Source organism: Suncus etruscus, chromosome 2 (genome assembly GCF_024139225.1).
Source record: "Suncus etruscus isolate mSunEtr1 chromosome 2, mSunEtr1.pri.cur, whole genome shotgun sequence".
Classification (NCBI taxonomy): Eukaryota; Metazoa; Chordata; class Mammalia; order Eulipotyphla; family Soricidae; genus Suncus; species Suncus etruscus.
The window spans coordinates 139,840,361-139,858,770 of record NC_064849.1 but is presented as its reverse complement, the minus strand read 5'-3'; the positions used below and the strand labels follow the sequence as shown (position 1 = coordinate 139,858,770).

Sequence of the window (18,410 nt, the reverse complement as noted above, 5' to 3'; positions counted from 1 at the left end):
GGGGTTACATCTGAGTACAGAGTTAAGAACAGTCCCTGAATACCAGTACGTATGGCCCCCAAACAAACAAACAAACAAACAACCATAAAAAAACTCAAATTAAGATTTAAGTCCCCCTTTAGAATTATGACATAGTATCTTATGTGCACTTCATGATATGGTCACTAGTACTATCTTTAAATTACCTCTCTTTTCAAAAAAAAAAAAAGGCTTTCAATATTTCTCAGGTAATGCATTTCTAGCTGATACTTTTGTGGCATTCTCAGAAAGGGGGTGGAGGGCAGAGTCTCCTTACCTCATGAACCACAGCAGCAAAATGCCACCCACTATACCTTCCAACAGAAACGGTCCAGGTCTATGACTGAGTTCACATGATAATTAAATATATGAGAAGGTAAATCTTCTCAGGTGAGATCAGACTGCAGGGCTAAAAACTACGTGCCTTTTCAAGTGAAATGATATTGGTCTGAACAACCTCCCATCTCCCTGCAACTCCTAAAGAAATTCTAGCAGCCCCATAAACAGTTGCCACCTTCTCCATGGGGGGTGGGTTGGGGTGGGGGAACAGAAAAAACTACTGACTACTTTACCATGCACCAAAAGAAAATAATGGTCACCAATACTTTCCAGGTAGTTTGATCATGGCTGGTACCTCCTCTGTGGCATTCTCAAAAAGCGGAGGGGGCAGCCAAATACCACTCCTTATATCCTCTGACGCAAATGACCCAAGCACAGAGACAAACTTTTAAGCCACCAAATTTGTTTTAGATCTATAAATCTTGACACCTTATTATCTAATAGTAGTGTCAGCCCAGTAGTATCAATGGAAATCTGATGAGAAAATTACATAGTAATAGACCAATCTCATTTGAGCCTAAACAGTAACACAGAAGGCTTAACTAGCACCAACCACAGTCCAGTAAACCCCTTGTCACTGACTTTAAAAACAACATGGAAAGATATAGCAATCATTTCAAATGAACCTGCTGTTGATCTATGTTACAATAAGTCAATTTGCCTTTATGTTATAACAAGCAATATGAAGTAAATTTGTGTCTGCATGGAGGCAGATTACAGTGGTGTGTGGGAGACTAGAAACACTAGTAAAGGGAAGTGTAGTGGTGGTGGGACTAGTGGTAGATGAATTATGATCTCAGAAGGAAAGTGTTCTAGAGGAAAGACTCAAATTGCACATGCCAGTTCTTTTTACACTCTCATTGCCTAGAATTTGACACAAAACCATCATCCCTCATTGCCAGTGATAATGACAAATGTGTCTTTGTGCCCTGGTAAAACTTAAATGCAAAGTATGGCAAAAGAAGTTTCTGTGTTAAAAGAAAAGAAGTGTAGATTCAATGGCCAGGTTTACATCACCTATCTTTAGTTTCTTCACTTGATGGATCTAGTAGCCATCATACCACAAGATAAAACTCAACACCTAGCTAGTGTTATGATTATCACCCTTCTCTTTAATTTGTTTTAAAAAGGATTAACAATTTTCTTCTTTGAGAAGTGCATATACTTGTCATATGTTTTATAGTTTTATAGTTCTTGTTATCACCAATAGTGTCAAATTTACATATATTATCTTTAGCCAGAGCTCTCCCTCCCCAGACAAAACTGTTTGCCAGAAATTACAATGTAGTCAAAAGGTGGAAGATCTATGCTACTAATTAATTTTTGTTGGTTCCTTTTTGTTTGTTTGTTTTCAAACACAATGGCTGATGAAGACATATTCGGGAGCCAAATTCTTTATTTTGTAATTCTAGGTAAGTACTTCTAGGTAAGGAAAAATATTCAATCATACTGACATTAATAAAATTCTAAATTTTCTGATAGTTTATAACTATTTGCTATAAAACTAATATTTTAAAAGTGATATGAAGGCTAAAGAGATACTATAACGGTTAAGGCTTTTGTCTTGCATTTAGCCAACACAAGTTTGATCCCGGGGTGATCCATGATCATAGAATATTACTGAGTATTCTAGGTATGGCCCAAATTACAAACTATCTCACAAAATGATACAAATAAACTTAAAATAAATTGTAACTTTTTGGGCCCTACTTTCTGATTCTCAATGGTTCCTCGAGGGTCTGCATTCAGGAATTACTCCGGATGATGCTCAAGGAACTAAGATGCCTTAGATCGAACTTCAGTTATGGTGAGGATGTTAAGCACACTACCCTCTCTACTATCACATGGACCCCAGAATTATAATTTTTAGGAATTATTTAGAAACATGTGCTGAGATCTTATAGAAAATATCAATCCATAATCTAATTTTTTGTGTACATAGTGGAGAATCATATTTGTGAGATGGGAGGTAAATTTACTCAGCCCCTCTCAAACCCCTTGAAAATATTTTTCAATTAAATTTAAATTGCTTGGGGCCAGAGCATTGGCACAAATAGTAAGGCTCCTGCCTTGCACATGCTAGCCTAGGACAGATTGCGATTCGATCCCCAGCAGTCCCATATGACAAAACTGAAGACCCTATAGTTCTCTATGTGCCTCAAAGATATTCCGGTAGAACCACAGGTGAAAATTGTATAAATGAGACTATAGCACCAGACTAGGATTTCAATATATAGAATAAGAGATCTACAGGAAAGAAACAAGATGGGAAAGGAGCCATAAACAATGAGATATACTAATCTCTATATACCTCAGTTTACCCATTTACTTAACTTTTTGTTTTAATAACATGCGATTTTCATTTTATTTATAACAACCAGAGCGATTTCTGAGCACATAGCCATGAGTAACCCCTGAGCATCACCGGGTGTGGCCCAAAAGCCAAAAAAAAAATTTTTTTTTTGAAATTGCAATATTACTTGGTAACTGAATGTAGTAATTGTTTTACTTTTATATTATTAGCCAATGCTATCAAACAAAACTTAAAAGGTTCTAAAATGATAAAATCATTTATTTCCCAATATTTTAAGACAAATTAAATAGTGTTTAATATTTAGTGATACATTAGTTGATAGATTAAATTAAACAATTTCATTATTAACATAAATTTTTGAATAAAGTATTCTTCATAGTAAAAACTGCGCAATTTTCTTTTCATATTGGCCTATATATTATAAGCAGGGTATTAATCATATTCATTAAAAATCCTCTAATCAAACATAATGAATATTTACCATTATTCTATTTTTAGAGGCCTAAAACAATAACAATTATCAAGGAAAATTTAAAGAACAATTACATCAAAGCATCTTCAAATTATACATGCACAATACAGATGGAATATAATACAGAAAGACTATGACAGCTTCCCACTATATTATTTTAAACAGAAATCTAAGACTGTCTATAATCTAAATGCCTGTAAGAGCCTCAGAGAATTGTAACAAGGGTTTTTTCCCAAGGTGAATTATAAACATAAAAATATATTATTTAAACTTTTAAGTAATCGCTATTTTAAAATTATGTACAAGTACTTTAAGACTAACCATCTTAAGCAAGCTTTAAAAGGTCAGCAGGAGTGGTTAATACTAAATATATATTTTAAAACATTTAATATTCTTTCTTTCCATCTAAAAAGAGAAAAACATCCTCTTAATCACTTTATCTTATAATGCAAAGTTGATTTTATTGGCAAACCTATAATGTTCACAGCCAATCTTTACTTAATTATTTTGAGTTACAAACACAATTAATAAATCATCTTTGAAGTACACTGACCATAATCAGTATATTCTGGAAGAAGTCCAGGAGGCCATTAATCAAAATATGTAGCAAAGAAAGTGAGACCACAGTCTGAATAGTTAAGTAAACACAGAACGAAGCTAATAAAAATCTTTCTTGTTTTAAAACCACCACTATGTTTACTTTTCAACTAAGATAAACAGTATGATAGAATTTAAGTTGTGTAAAAAAAATTAGGTTCATTCATAAATAAAATAAATAATTTGGACACACACATTTATGTACCTCATTGAGAACAAAATAAAGTTTAAGTTCTGTTACCCAAAATTTTTAGAATTATCTCTGAATCTGATAAACTATATATATTTTCCATGTAATTTAAACATATACATTTAAATACACTGCTGTTTAAATTAAAGAAAAAGATAATTATATAAGCTCTTAAGAATCAAAGTATAAAAATTTAAACAGCATCTTTCAAAAATAACAGATGACCAGTAATCATATTTTAATTTACAGTTAGATAAAAATAACTTGTTAGAAATTAGTAAGTTACTTGAGTTGTAAATTAAATTTTAAATAATAATACAAAACAATATAAGGACTTAAGTGTATATATAATATAAATATGAAAATATAAAATAAAATGCTTTTAAAACTTGGTCTTCTATCACATTATTTCATCCAACATTATTTAGCATAAGCTAATATTATTTACACTATTTCTTTTGGCTTCTGCTTTTCATGCACAGTTACTATACTTCTATCATGCTCAAAGTACCAAAAGTCCTCTACCTCTACTCTCCTTAAGACCCTATCCTTTACCTATTCCATCCTTTTTTGGTAACAATACTATAAGGATTGCAAAATGAGTTATAGCCTAAAAGAACAGAAGCAAACCTTATTTTCATGAGGGCTAGAACGAAAAGTAATATTCTATGTTTGAAATTCCATAAACAATGGATATTTCCCAAGAACAGGGGGAGGAAACTATTTTAAAAATAACAGAGCATCACATTCCTAGAATGTCCTATGTAGATTTATATCATTTGACCTTCATATACATGGAGAAAATTAGACAAGCAGTAACAGAAAGAGTTTATCAAGTAGCACTGTTTCTCGAATGTTGTTTTCTAATAATACTGATGAAAAGGAGTGACAGACAAAAAGAGAAAGAGGATCCCATCTGGGGCTACATCTATGTGGAGTTGTACATTCTCCTTCTGTGTTTGTTTACTCTGGGTATCATTCTTTCCTTCCATATAACAGAAATGTGACCATGAGGTTTGATGGCATATCTAAAATGTATATTTATTTCTGTATGTATGTATGTGTGTATGTGTGTGTGTGTGTGCATGGACATTCTTATCTAATTTTGATCTACTTTGTACTCTGAGCTATGGTTCTGGTTACCCAAGGCTATATCATAAATAGTGTGAGCTCTGTTTTACAAATAAAGTATAAAAGAAATTTGCTGAAATATTATACATACTGTGTCAATGGCTCCTTCTACTTGAGTGAGATTTTGCATTATGTATATACATATATATGTATATATTTTATATCTGTCTTTTATGGTTGTTTGCATGTTTATTTATTTTTGGGCCATATTCAACAGTACTCAGAGATTAGTCCTAGGGTGGGTGGCGATTGTGTGTGTAGGTTTGTTCCACTGATACTTAAGGAATCATGCAGTATAGGGATTAAAACCAGGTCTCCCACAAGCAAAGCATGTGCTCATTCCAACTATCTGTATTGGACTAAGTGTTCTCTATTTTTTTTTTGAAAAACATATGCAATTTTATAATGTTATAAATAAAATGAAAATCACATGTTATTAAAACAAAAAGTTAAGTAAATGGGTAAACTGAGGTATATAGAGATTAGTATTTCTCATTGTTTTTGGCCCTTTCCCATCTTGTTTCTTTCCTGTAGATCTCTTATTCTATATATTGAAATCCTAGTCTGGTGCTATAGTCTCATTTATACAATTTTCACCTGTGGTTCTACCGGAATATCTTTGAGGCACATAGAGAACTATAGGGTCTTCAGTTTAGAAACAATATTCTAGACATGGATTACTATTTAAGACTTGAAAGAAATAGGCTATCAAGAATATATTAAGCTTTGTTATTTTCAATTTTATATAAATTTATCAAATAATTATTATAATTATTAAGTGCATATTAGTAAGCATATTAGTAAGCCATTTTTAAAAGGCCACACAATTTATGATTCCAGCAATATAACATTCAAAAACGGTCAACCTATGAAACTATGGGTTCAGAGGTGGGAGTAACAGTAGGTAGGTCACATAAAATGTTTTGGGTAGAAAACTAATTTGCATGATACTTTACTCATGAATATTTCTCATTATATATACACTTCAAAATACACAGAAATACAATTTCAAGATTGAATCCTAAAGAAAAATATGAACCTGGCTTATTATGATTATTATGTGTCAAAACGGGTACATAGATTATAACAACTATACCTCAGACTAGTGGTGAGAGTGGAGAAGTCTGTACAAGTTCAGAACAAAAAGGACAATTAGGAACTGTGTACTTTCTGCTCTATTTTGCTGTAAACCTAAAATTAATCCAAAAAATTTAAGTCAATCAATCAGTGTATTAATACTGGCTTCTTTCCTGCCCTACTTTTATTTTGATATTTAGTTTTTTAAAATGTTTTAAAAATGTTTTTAATTAAAAAATAGAAAAATATAGAGAAATAAAAGGTTAACACTTTCAAAACTCCATGGATTTCAGTAATAATACTTTATTTTATTTTTTAAAGGAGGTCACATCAGGTGGTGTTCAGGGGTTTCTCCTGGCTCTGTGCTCAGAAATCACTCCTGGCAGGCATGGGGGACCCTACTGGATGCCAGGATTCAAACCGCCATCTGTTCTGGATCAGCTGCGTGCAAGGCAAAATGCCCTACTGCTGTGCTATCTCTCTGCCCTCCAAATACTTTTTTAAACTACTTAAGCAAAATCAGGTTATTTTGAGGATGTATGTTCTCTAGCACTACTACTCTCGTGTAGTAGCATGAGAGCCTGATGTTGATATGTCCTTAAATAAAAGTATGTACTACACAATTCCATGCCTAATGCTGCTGTAAATTTGCAGTAGAAACAGAAGAAACTGGGTTTTTTTCTGGGTTAGGAACATTACACCTCATACAATCAGGGGCAGCTATACAACAATAAATCTTACTCCAGAGAAGTTAGAAAATACTGTGCTGAGAAAATACTATGCTGCATCCTTTCCTGCTCTAGCAGTAATATTAACAATATTAAAATTGTATAAACTTAGTCAGAAAAATAAAACTTAAGGTGGTAATAATGGTGCCGTGTGTGAATGTATCTGTGTGCTTCTGAATGCATGCATGCTGCATCTATTAGTCACCAAAATACTGCAGCTAAAGGCTTAGTTTATGGGAACAGTTATGGGATACTCAAAACACACAGCTAAAACTTTTTCACTTACAACTCAAGGAACAACATCTGTGAAAAGTTACAATTTAATAATATTTTTAAGGTTGTTTGGAACAACTTGCTTAGAGTTCTGTGTTTTTACAAGACATCTATCACAGAGAAGACTAAACCATGTCTGTGACCTAGCATGAAATACATGAACCGATATATATTTTACTTGCTAACTCCCAGGAACAAAGACTATATGAAAGTATCTTAAAAATTACACAGTATTTATTTGTACATCTGCTCCAAACAGCTTTAATGGTTTTGCCCTGCAGCTGAGATGATGTTAAAATAATTCTTTTAAGAAAGTACCAATATGTTCTAATAACTAAAACTCTCAGAAAATTACTTCCAACAGAGCCAACACTCACACAAGCAGGAAGTATCCTAAGAAGTATGACTGGAGGAAACAGAATTGGGGAATACCATATATACAGTTTGTTTTTTTCTTATGAAGACCGATACACACAGAACTAATTTTTCTTGAGAAGCATTTATTGCCTAAAATTCAGTAATCATAGCTATCTTTTTATATGAAAAATCATTAATATTTAAGAATTTTTAAGACCACAGCCTAAACTAAGCCCTGAAGAATGGCATTCTACATAATTGCACTTTTGGGGGTGTTTAAGTGGGAACTAGCAGAGAGTATGAAGGTGCTATGGTTAAGCACATATAAAAGGTAATCCACATACAAATTATTTACTATTAAGTCTCCCAGGGTTTTTAATATATAATTTGTAAAGTTTTGGGAATTAAAGTATGTGGGAGCTTAGGGTAGACAGCAATTTCTAAATTACAATCGGAAATCTTTTGTAGGGTACTTATTAAATTTACCTTAATTATGTAAAATGAAGTCTGTGAAAGATATTGTACAGAATAAAATCTAGACTCACTATACCTAGCTTCAATAAATGACGAGTTTCTTTCTTCCACCTATCTAAAATTCTTGAGTTGGAGGCATTTTATTCCTATCTCTATATTTAGCTCTTCTCCAGTCCATAGGGTCTGATATTTTTATACCCAAGGATTGTTTAAGGAGGACCTCCTTAAATGTATTTAGATGTATTTCTTATTAGAGTTCTTTCTTCTCTAAAAAGAACTTATTTTTATTTCTAATAACTAAGACTGTTATCCCCATGTATGACTCCAGTTTTGGTCTTCACAATCACTGTGATTTGATTACAATTTGGGTGGCTCACATTTTAACCAAATTTCCTCAGTTCAGGAGCCTGATTCTGAGACAATGTGTTGCTTTATAGTTTCATTTATTCCGTTGCTAATTTCACTATTCTTTACTTTTGAGCAAGAATCTACAGAAAGAGAAAACAGCTGTACAAAGGTAAAGCAGAAATTTCAGATGGGAGAAATGGACTAAAACAGTTTAAATGGCAGGCATTACAAAATTAATTGGGTCATTTAATTTAAACATTTACTAGCTGACTGGTTTTAATCTTTGTCTATTCATTTTAATTACATTAACATACTGACTCAGGTCTGATATCAAGGTCTTTAATCCATTTGGATTTGATCATTGTGCATAGGGTTAGATGGGGGTCTGAGTTCACGTTTTTGCAAGTGGCTAACCAGAAGTGCCAGCACCACTTGTTGAAGAAATTTTGCTTGCTCCATTTTGAATTTCTTGCCCCTTTTTCAAAGGGGCAAGATTAGTTAATTGTATGTCTAGGGAACATTCTCTGAATACTGAAGTCTATTCTACTGATCTGAGAGGATCTGTCTTTATTCCAATACTATGCTGTTTTAATAACTATTGCTTTGTAATACAATTTAAAATTGGGAAAGTAATGCCTCCTATATTTCTTTTCCCAGGGATTGCTTTAAATATTCGTGGGTGTTTATTGTTCCAAATGAATTTCAGGAGTATTTGATCCACTTCTTTGAAGAATGTAATGGATATCTTTAGAGGTATTGCATTAAATCTATACAGTGCTTTGGGGAGTAGTGCCATTTTAATGATATTAACCCTGCCAATCCAATAGCAGGGTATGTGTCTTCATTACCTCGGGTCCTTTCTTATTTCTTGAAGCAAGCTTTTGTGGTTTTTTTCTTTTTTTCTTTTCTTTTCTTTTTTTTTTTTTTTGTAATTTTTTAGTTTTTCTTTCTTTCTGTAGACCTTCACCTCTTTAGTTGACTCCAAGATATTTGAGTTTCTGTGGCACTAAAGTGAATGGGATTTTTTTTTAATGTCCATTTCTTCTCTATCATTTTTGGTGCATAAGAAGGCCATTATGTATATAGAATATACATGTTCTAGAATATATAGAACAACACAAAGGTAAAACACTCCATGACATTGAGACTAATGGCACTTCAAGAGGGAAACAGCACTCTCCAAACAAGTGGAAACACAGATAAACAAATGGGAATATATTAAGCTGAGAAACTTCTGCACCTCAGAGGAAATAGTGCCTAGGATACAAAAACTACCCATAGAATGGGAGAAACTATTCACTCAATACCCATCAGATTAGAGGCTAATATAAAAAATATACAAGGTACTGACAGAATTTAACAAGAAAAAAATCTAACCCCACTCAAAAATAGTGAGAAGAAATGAACAGACACTTTGTCAAAGAAGAAATACAAATGGTCAAAAGTACCATGAAAAATGCTCTACATCACTATCATCAGGGAGATGCACACTAAAAGAACAATGAGATACAATCTTACACCACAGAGACTGGCACACATCACAAAGAACAAGAACAATCAGTGCTGGCAGAGATGAGGAGAGAAAGAAACTCTTATTCACTGTTGATAGGAATGCCATCTAGTCCAGCCTTTATAAAAAACAATATGAAGATCCCTCAAAAAACTGAAAATTGAGCTATATATGATCTAGCTATACCATTCCTAGGGATATACTCTAGAAACACAGAAATACAATTCAAAAATCCCTTCCTCACATCTATATTCATTGCAGTGCTATTTACTATAGCCAGACTCTGGAAACAATCAAGATGCCCTTCAACAGATGAATGGCTAAAGAATCTGGGGTACATAGACACAATGGAATGAAGTCATGAACTTTTCCTATACATGAATGTACAAAGAATCTATTATGCTGATTGAAATAAGTCAGAGTGAGATAGATACCAAATACTCATCTATGGGTTTTAAGAAAAATTAAGGATATTATTGTAATAATGCCAAGAGACAACATAGATGAGGGGCTGGAAGGACAGGTTCACAATATGAAGCTCAGCACAAAGAGTGTTAGTGCAGTTAGGGAAATAACTACACTAAGAACTATCATGAGAATTTTTTTTTTGGATAATAATTTTTATTTTGACAAAAGTGGATTACAAATCTTTCACAGCAATATTCTAGGTATATAGTGACATTGAATCAGGGGCATTCCCACCACTAATGTTGTCTTCCCTTTGTTGTCTTCCTAGCATTCTTCCCATATTCCCTTGGGCTACTAGTATAAGTGGACTTCTCTGCGTCTAGCTAGTTGTACATTGGGTATCGATTCTATTGTCATTGGCTTTGAATTTGTTGTATAAGTCCGATCATTTTTTGTTTCTATTTAATGTTCATACAACTGTTTGGTCTTGGTACCCTCCATTATTTCCCCCTCAATTTGTGAGGTGGAACTAGATGGTTCAAGTTATGTGGTTCTGTATGAAGGAAAGAAAAAAAATTGGGGGGAAATCAAACAAGCAAAAAATGGGTGGAGTCCTTCTAGAGACTATAAATATGAATGTAAGAGAAGAAAGAGAAAAAGGAAAGAAAAACATAACAACAATACAAAAAACAATCAAACGAAAAACCCAAAAGGCACCACAGCAATAAAGGTTTAATGAGTGAGAGAAAATGCCTGTCTCAAATACTGGCAAGGGTTGGGAAGGAGGGAGGGGAGCATTGGTGGTGGGAATGTTGCACTGGTGAAGGGGGTATTCTGTTTGTGACTGAAACCCAACTGCATTCATGCTTGTAATCATGGTATTTAAATAAAGATTTTATAAAAAAAAATAAAATACTGACTCAATTTAACTAATGGATAAATATTGGTTTAATCAGCCAAAATACTCTAATATACCTGGTCACCATGATCTCATTTTGTAAGACAGTGAATCTTTGTACTCATTTATTTGGATATAAAAATAATTAATGAATTATTAAATTAAAAATACTCACAACTGGCAGGGGTGGGGTGGGAAGGAGGGAGATTCAGGACATTAGTGATGGGAATGTTGCACTGGTGAAGGAAGGTGTTCTTTACATGACTGAAACTCAATTATAATCATATTTGTAATCAAAATGTTTAAATAAAGATATAATTAAAATAAATTAATTAAATAGAAAGAAAAATATTCACAGCTTAAAAATTTCCATTTTTTGGAATAAAATATTTATTTAAGCATAATGGTTTGCAAAGCTACTATGGATATGGTTTCATATAAATTTTAATATATTTTTATCTATGATATTTTGTTGAAGTATGTTAAGTATAATCTCAGTAAAAATTTAAGCTGGAACCTAATGCAATTAAATACACACTCCTTCATTAATAAAATACATTTTTCTTTAAATATTAATAAAAGGTAATTTTCATATTTTCTTAAATTAAGCATCAATCCAAGAAAGCATATTGCATACAAAAAAAGTACAGGTGGGCAAAAAAAGTAATTTTGCCATGTTTTGTTTACACTCAAGACTTGACCTGATGATACTAATAATGTTACAAATACAAAACTAATTTTATTAAACTCCTGTATTAATTTTAATTAGGCTCATTTTGTTTAACTAATGGAATTAAAATATATACTAATCAGCACAAATTATAATTCAAAGTGATAAATGTTATATGCATGAGGAACCATAGCTAACAGTATTGCAAACCATTGAATTGAAAATAAAAATAAAATAACTAAAATAAAAATCAATTGTGCTGAAACTACAAAGCTTAATTGCTAAAATATTTAGAAATATACAGCAGGGGCTGGAACTAAAGTACAGTGGGTAAGGAGCTTGCCTTTCATTCGGTTCACCTTAGTATGATTCCTGGCATCTCATATGGTTCCACCAAGCACTACGAGAAATAATTTCTGAGTGCAGAGCCAGGAGATCCTGTCTCCAAAACCCAAAAGAAAAAAAAATGCAGTATTTTGTTATGTTAACTAATAACTCTTAGTGGTACACCAATTTACAGAACAGGGTGAGTGTTCTCCAAGAATAATCACATTGTATGTATTAGTCACACTATTTTTAATGAATATTTATCAAAGTTTACCAGATTCAAAAATTTCAGTCTCTCTGAGAGTTGGAAATCATCAAAGATCTTAAAATATTCTTCAGGAAAACATTTATGGCAGCAAAAATAAACAAAAAACAAAGGCAAAATGGCAATATAATTCTGCACCTCAGAACTGCTAACATATGCTTACTTAAGCTATTATCCTTGTGACTACATAAGTTTCAGTATGTTTTCAATTTTCTAGTTTCCTGTGTTTCAAAGGAATGAAAATTTTATTATTGGGAATCCAAAATGGTACATTTAGTATCTTAAAAGTAGAGTTAAAAAGAAATAGAAAAGCTTAGTATAATGACTTTCATTTGGAGATGCTAAAATGAACCAACTATTAGAATATTTTAGTCAATATGAGATTTTAGCAACAATTTAGAGTTAAAACGTAGTATCAAAGTTAAGGAAAACAGAAATAAAGAACTTTAGAATTGAAAAAGATAACTGCTATCATGTACATAAATACTGGCGAAATTTTAAAGATGCACCTAAGTAGACTTGGTTTAGCTTTGTTCTATGCACTCTCATTCACATGAAAACATGCCTATAAAATACTGCTTCTGTTGTAGCACTCTGCCTTCCACTCCATCACTATACTCCTACTTATGATTAGACAATTTATATGATGATTCCTCAAATGAGGTCCCCTTTGCTATGATTATCACAATCATGAAATCCTGCAAAAGTTTGCATCTATATATATATATATAGAATGTAATTAAAGCCTATTGTCTCTATATAAATTTATCTTTATAAGGTCAAGACTATATCTAATTGCTCAGCAATATATTCTTAGCAGCTAGCATACAAACATCTCTCAAAATAAAGCTACAAGGATGAGTTAATGATAGATATATATACAGGATTGCTTTTAAATAAATATTATCTACTGTGTATTTCTTAGGTCAATGTGAAAATGTGCAAGTCAAACAATAATGCAGGTTCTACAAAAATACAACTGCAGGATAATATGGAGAAAATGGTGGGGCTGAAAAAAGTTTTTAGCATGTTTAAAATTGAAACAGACTCCCCAGATATATTTGATAAGATGTAATGGTTAATATGCCAGATAATAAACTATGCATAAAATTTTTCTGCAATCGTTCTTCACTATTCAGAAGCATAAAAATTACATATTATATTCATTCTCAGTAAAACTTTCATCAGAAACAGACTAAATTTTGGTTACTCATAAAATTCTTAAAAGTTAATACTCTTGTTTATAATCATGAGAGTTATTTCAGCTTGATGTACCCCTCTTAAGGTAAAATATTCAACCGAAAATGAATGAGAAGGAAGTAGAAAACTGGAACATGCCAATCAATTTAATAACTCAAAACAGTAATTAAGACTCTACCAAGAACAAAAGTCCATGTCCATATAGGATTACTGGTGAGTTCTATTAAAGTATAAGAAAAGACTTGCTGCCTTTACCCCTAAGCAATAGAAACAAAGTGATAGGATAAGGTGTGTTGAAGAAAACCTAGGGAAGGTGACATTCAAAGTATGATTGGCGCTGGAACCTGTATGTTTAAAACTCAGCACTGGGTAAATAATAGTGCTTTGATAAAAATTTAAAAATAATTTAAATAGGAGCTGAATCGGTGGCATAAGCAGTAAGGTATCTGCCTTGCCCATGCTAGCTTAGGATAGACCATGGTTCAATCTTCAGAGTGCCATAAGGTCCCCCAAGCCAGGAGAGATTTCTTAGCGCAGTCAAGAGTAACCCTTGAGCACCACCGGGTGTGTCCCAAAAAACAAAACAAAGCAAAACAAAAAATAATTTAAATAATAAAAAGTATTTCAGAACCTGAGAATTGTTTATTTGTGTAAATTACCTTAAATTTTAAAACTAACTGGTGATGGGTGGTGTTCTTTACATGACTGAAACCCAAACACAATCATGTATGTAATCAAGGTGTTTAAATAAAATATATAAAAAAACTAAGAAAAATGTAAAATATGTATTAAAAGTCTAACATATGTGATGAACAATATAGTCCCTATAAACTGTTTTTACAAGTCATTTTGATGACTTACTTGAATAAAAGCAATTGTTTTCTCAATATTTTTTAAATTTGATATTAAATTATTTTATTCAACCTAAATTTCTGAACCCTGCTTATATAAAACTATAAAAGAAATGGCCCAAGTGTTACAATATAAAATCTTGGTAACCCTCTGTGGACCTTGTTCTATACTCTGAAAAACTACTGTGCTGTAAAATTTGCTATATAGCTATTATATAATAATTATTGGTTAAATTAATGCAAAATTTAGAGAAAATATAATTCAGTATATATACATACACAAATATATACAAAGGATTTGCTCATTATTTCCCATTGAATGGATAGTAATCCTTATAAAATGCTTCTTTCTATAATGAAGTATCAAATATTTATACTTTTTAAGCCATTACAAGTAAATTTAGAGGAACATAGAGGAATAAAGTAAACCAGAGGGGTTAAAATCATTAAAATTCAAGTATATAATTTAAAAAATACCATAGAATTAAATAGAAGAAAAAATACATCCTATTTGGCTATCTTTTTCAAAGATAAAAACATAAAAACACATAAAAACAGAGAGGTTAATTTAAAGGCTACATAGATTCTCTTTAAATAGTAAGTCAGACTGAAACACTTTACTGAACCTAAGATGGATGCTAATATTTTTTGTACTCTACAAGCCATTTCTAATTAATTTATATAAAACATTAACAGATTGCTTATAGTTTTAGAACTTCCGCTTTATGTATGAATGAGTTATAACAACTATCATTTATTTAATTAATTAATTTATTTAATAAACTATTAAAATTTTTACACTTTGGAACGTTGTATGAATGAAGCATACATAAATGACTGAAACATACATATCTCATGGTGATTCAAATAAATTCATTTTTTTTTTTACAATTTTCAAATTATAATGTTAGTTCTTAGACAAGAACTTAAGGAAAATGATATAAACATGAAATTTTAAAGTTACATACTGGAATTATTTAATGTTGACTCACGATGTTAAGAAATGAGTTACTTAACAATTAACAATGTTAAGAATGACTTACTTTTCTTTTTCATAAAGTTGTTGCTCTTGAGAGGATATTTTTGGTTCTGTTCCAAGGTTTTTTAGCATTCGCTGCCTCCTTTTTCTATTTGGTGCAATATCAGTGACATCAGGACTTAAAATAATGGAATCATCACTTAGACCTAAAATAAAATGACATAAAAATGTAACTCAACAAAAGTTTGCATGTAATCTATAGTAAGGCAATGCTGTGCTTTAGGACATATAAAGGAAGATAAAATTAAAATATATTAAATGTTTAATATAATGCATATCTATTTGATGAGGATAAGGTATAAAACACTTTAATAATAACGTAAAACATAAAGGATATAGTACATACAAAACTATTTGATTATAAAAGGTCTTTGCTGGGGGGTAGATGGAAAAAAAAATAAAAGGTCTTTGCTTATCTTGGCAACATTCTTTCTGGATAATTTTACAGTCTCAGTTCCATTTCTTGGTACTAAGACAAATAAAGAAGTACCTTAGAGTGAATACATAAATGTGTTGGAGAAATCCTGTTATACAAAAAAATAAATATGAATCTAGTTTATACTGAAAAGCAATTGTTATGAAGAACAGAAATGTTTGTTAGTGATATAGAGAAAAAAATCATATGCCTGTAAAGAGGAACTCCACCTAGCCAATGAATACCACCACAACACATAGAAAAACCCACAGCATAAGCATGACAATGGGTAAACTATGCAGACCAACTTCAGCCATAATGAAGATGGAAACTCTGATGACCCAACAATGGCCAACCACCTAAGCAGTCTTTCAGAAATGGAGTTTAGAGAAGAAATATGGAGGATGCTCACAGAACTCAAATAAAGTATAGATCAGAACACTAATAAAAACCAAGAGAATATGAAGATAGAAATCAGAAAACTCCAAACTGAAATATCAGGTCAAATAACAGGTCTGAAAAACTCAGTAGACGAATTGAAGAACTTAATGGATAAGCTTCCCACATGTTAAAAGCAGCTGAGGATAGAATTAGTGCACTGGAAGATGCGATGCATAACAACTTTACACAGCAGAAGAGATTGGAAAAAAGTGTTAAATCAAACGATCAGACAATGGAAAAATTACTCAAAGAATATGAGCAGATGAAAATAGAAGTCTTTGATAAGCTCAACAGAAACAACTTAAGAATCATTGGAGTCCCAGAGACCCAAGAAGAAAATCTCCAGGAAGAATCAACAGTCAAGAACATCATCACAGAGAAACTACCAGAGCTAAAGAAAACATGTGACCAAATCCTGCATGCCCAAAGAGTATCAGCTAAAAAAGACCCCAGGAGAAACACCCCAAGACACATCCTAGTCACAATGATGAATCCCACAGATAGAGATAGAATACTGCAAGCAGCAAGATCAAAAAGGGAAATTACATTCCAAGGAGCATCCTTGAAATTTACAGCAGACCTGTCACCAGAAACACTCAAGGCCAGAAGGCAGTGGTGGGATACAGTGACAAAACTCAATGAAATAAATGCTTCGCCAAGAATACTGCACCCAGCAAAACTCACTTTCAGGTTTGAAGGAAGTATACACGGCTTCACAGATAAACAACTGCTCAAAAACTTTACAGACTCAAAACCAGCCTTAAAAGAAAAACTGAGAGATCTATTCTAAAGACAAGACAGAACAAAAAACACACCAAACTTCTATGCAAAGATGGCAATAAATCCCATGACAATCATTTCTCTCAATGTCAATGGACTAAATGCACCCTTTAAGAGGCACAGAGTGGCGAAATGGATCAAAAAAACTGAAGCCAACCTTCTGCTGCCTACAAGAAACACACATGAATAGTCAGAACAAACATAGACTCAAAATCAAAGGCTGGAGGAAAATCATTCAAGCAAACGACACCCTTAAAAAAGCGAGGATGGCCATACTAATATCAGATGACACAAACTTTATACTCAGAAAAGTTGTAAGGGACAAAGATGGATATTATGTACTAATCAAGAGATATGTACAGCAGGAAAAAATCACTCTCCTAAACATATACGCACCCAATGAGTGACCAGCAAAGTATTTAATACAATTGTTGACAAATCCGAAAAAGGATATCAATAATAACACAGTAATTGTGGGAGACCTCAACACAGGCTTGTCAACACTTGATAGGTCAACCAAATTGAAACCTAACAAAAAAATACTAGACCTGAAAAGAGAAATGGAAAAAAGAGGCCTAGCAGATATATATAGGACACTCCATCCTCAGAAACCTGGATACACATTCTTTTCCAACTTACACAGGTCATTCTCCAGGATAGACCACATGCTGGCACATAAAACATACCTCCATAAAATGAAGAAGATAGAAATTTTGCAGGCTACCTTTGTTGACCACAAGGCTCTGAAGTTAGATGTAAACTACAAAGGGACACAGAAGAAAAAATTTAACACCTGGAAATTAAACAGTCTACTACTGAACAACCATTGGTCCGAGATGAAATCAAAGAAGAAATCAAAAATTTCCTGGAAAAAACGACAGTGAAAACACAAACTATCAGAACCTACAGGATACAGTAAAAGCGGTACTGAGAGGAAAATTTATAGCTTTGCAAGCACACATCAGGAAAAAGGAGCATACAGGAAAAGCTTAATGACACAGCTTATAGAATTAGAAAATAATCTACAAAAGAAACTAAAAATAGGGAGACAGGAGGAAATAACAAAGCTGAGAGCAGAAATCAATAAAATGGAAACCCAAAAAACAATCCTAAAGATCAACGAAAGCAGAAGTTGGTTCTTTGAAAAAATAAACAAGATTGATAGACCATTGGCAAAACTCACAAAGCAAAAGAGAGAAACTTGATAATGTGTATTAGAAATGAAAAGGGGGAGATCATTACAGATACTGCAGAGATTCAAAGGGTATTCAGAGAATACTTTGAGAAA

General features: G+C 32.4%; 1 protein-coding gene across 1 annotated transcript in view; it reads right to left on the bottom strand.

Annotated features, from left to right (window-relative positions):
• XRCC4 (X-ray repair cross complementing 4) overlaps positions 1-18,410 on the bottom strand; it is a 215,121-nt gene that overhangs the window by 99,571 nt on the left and 97,140 nt on the right. The window contains exon 6 of the mRNA XM_049766213.1: positions 15,491-15,632. Within this exon, the coding sequence (XP_049622170.1) occupies positions 15,491-15,632 (142 nt within the window). The remainder of the gene's footprint in view (positions 1-15,490; positions 15,633-18,410) is intronic.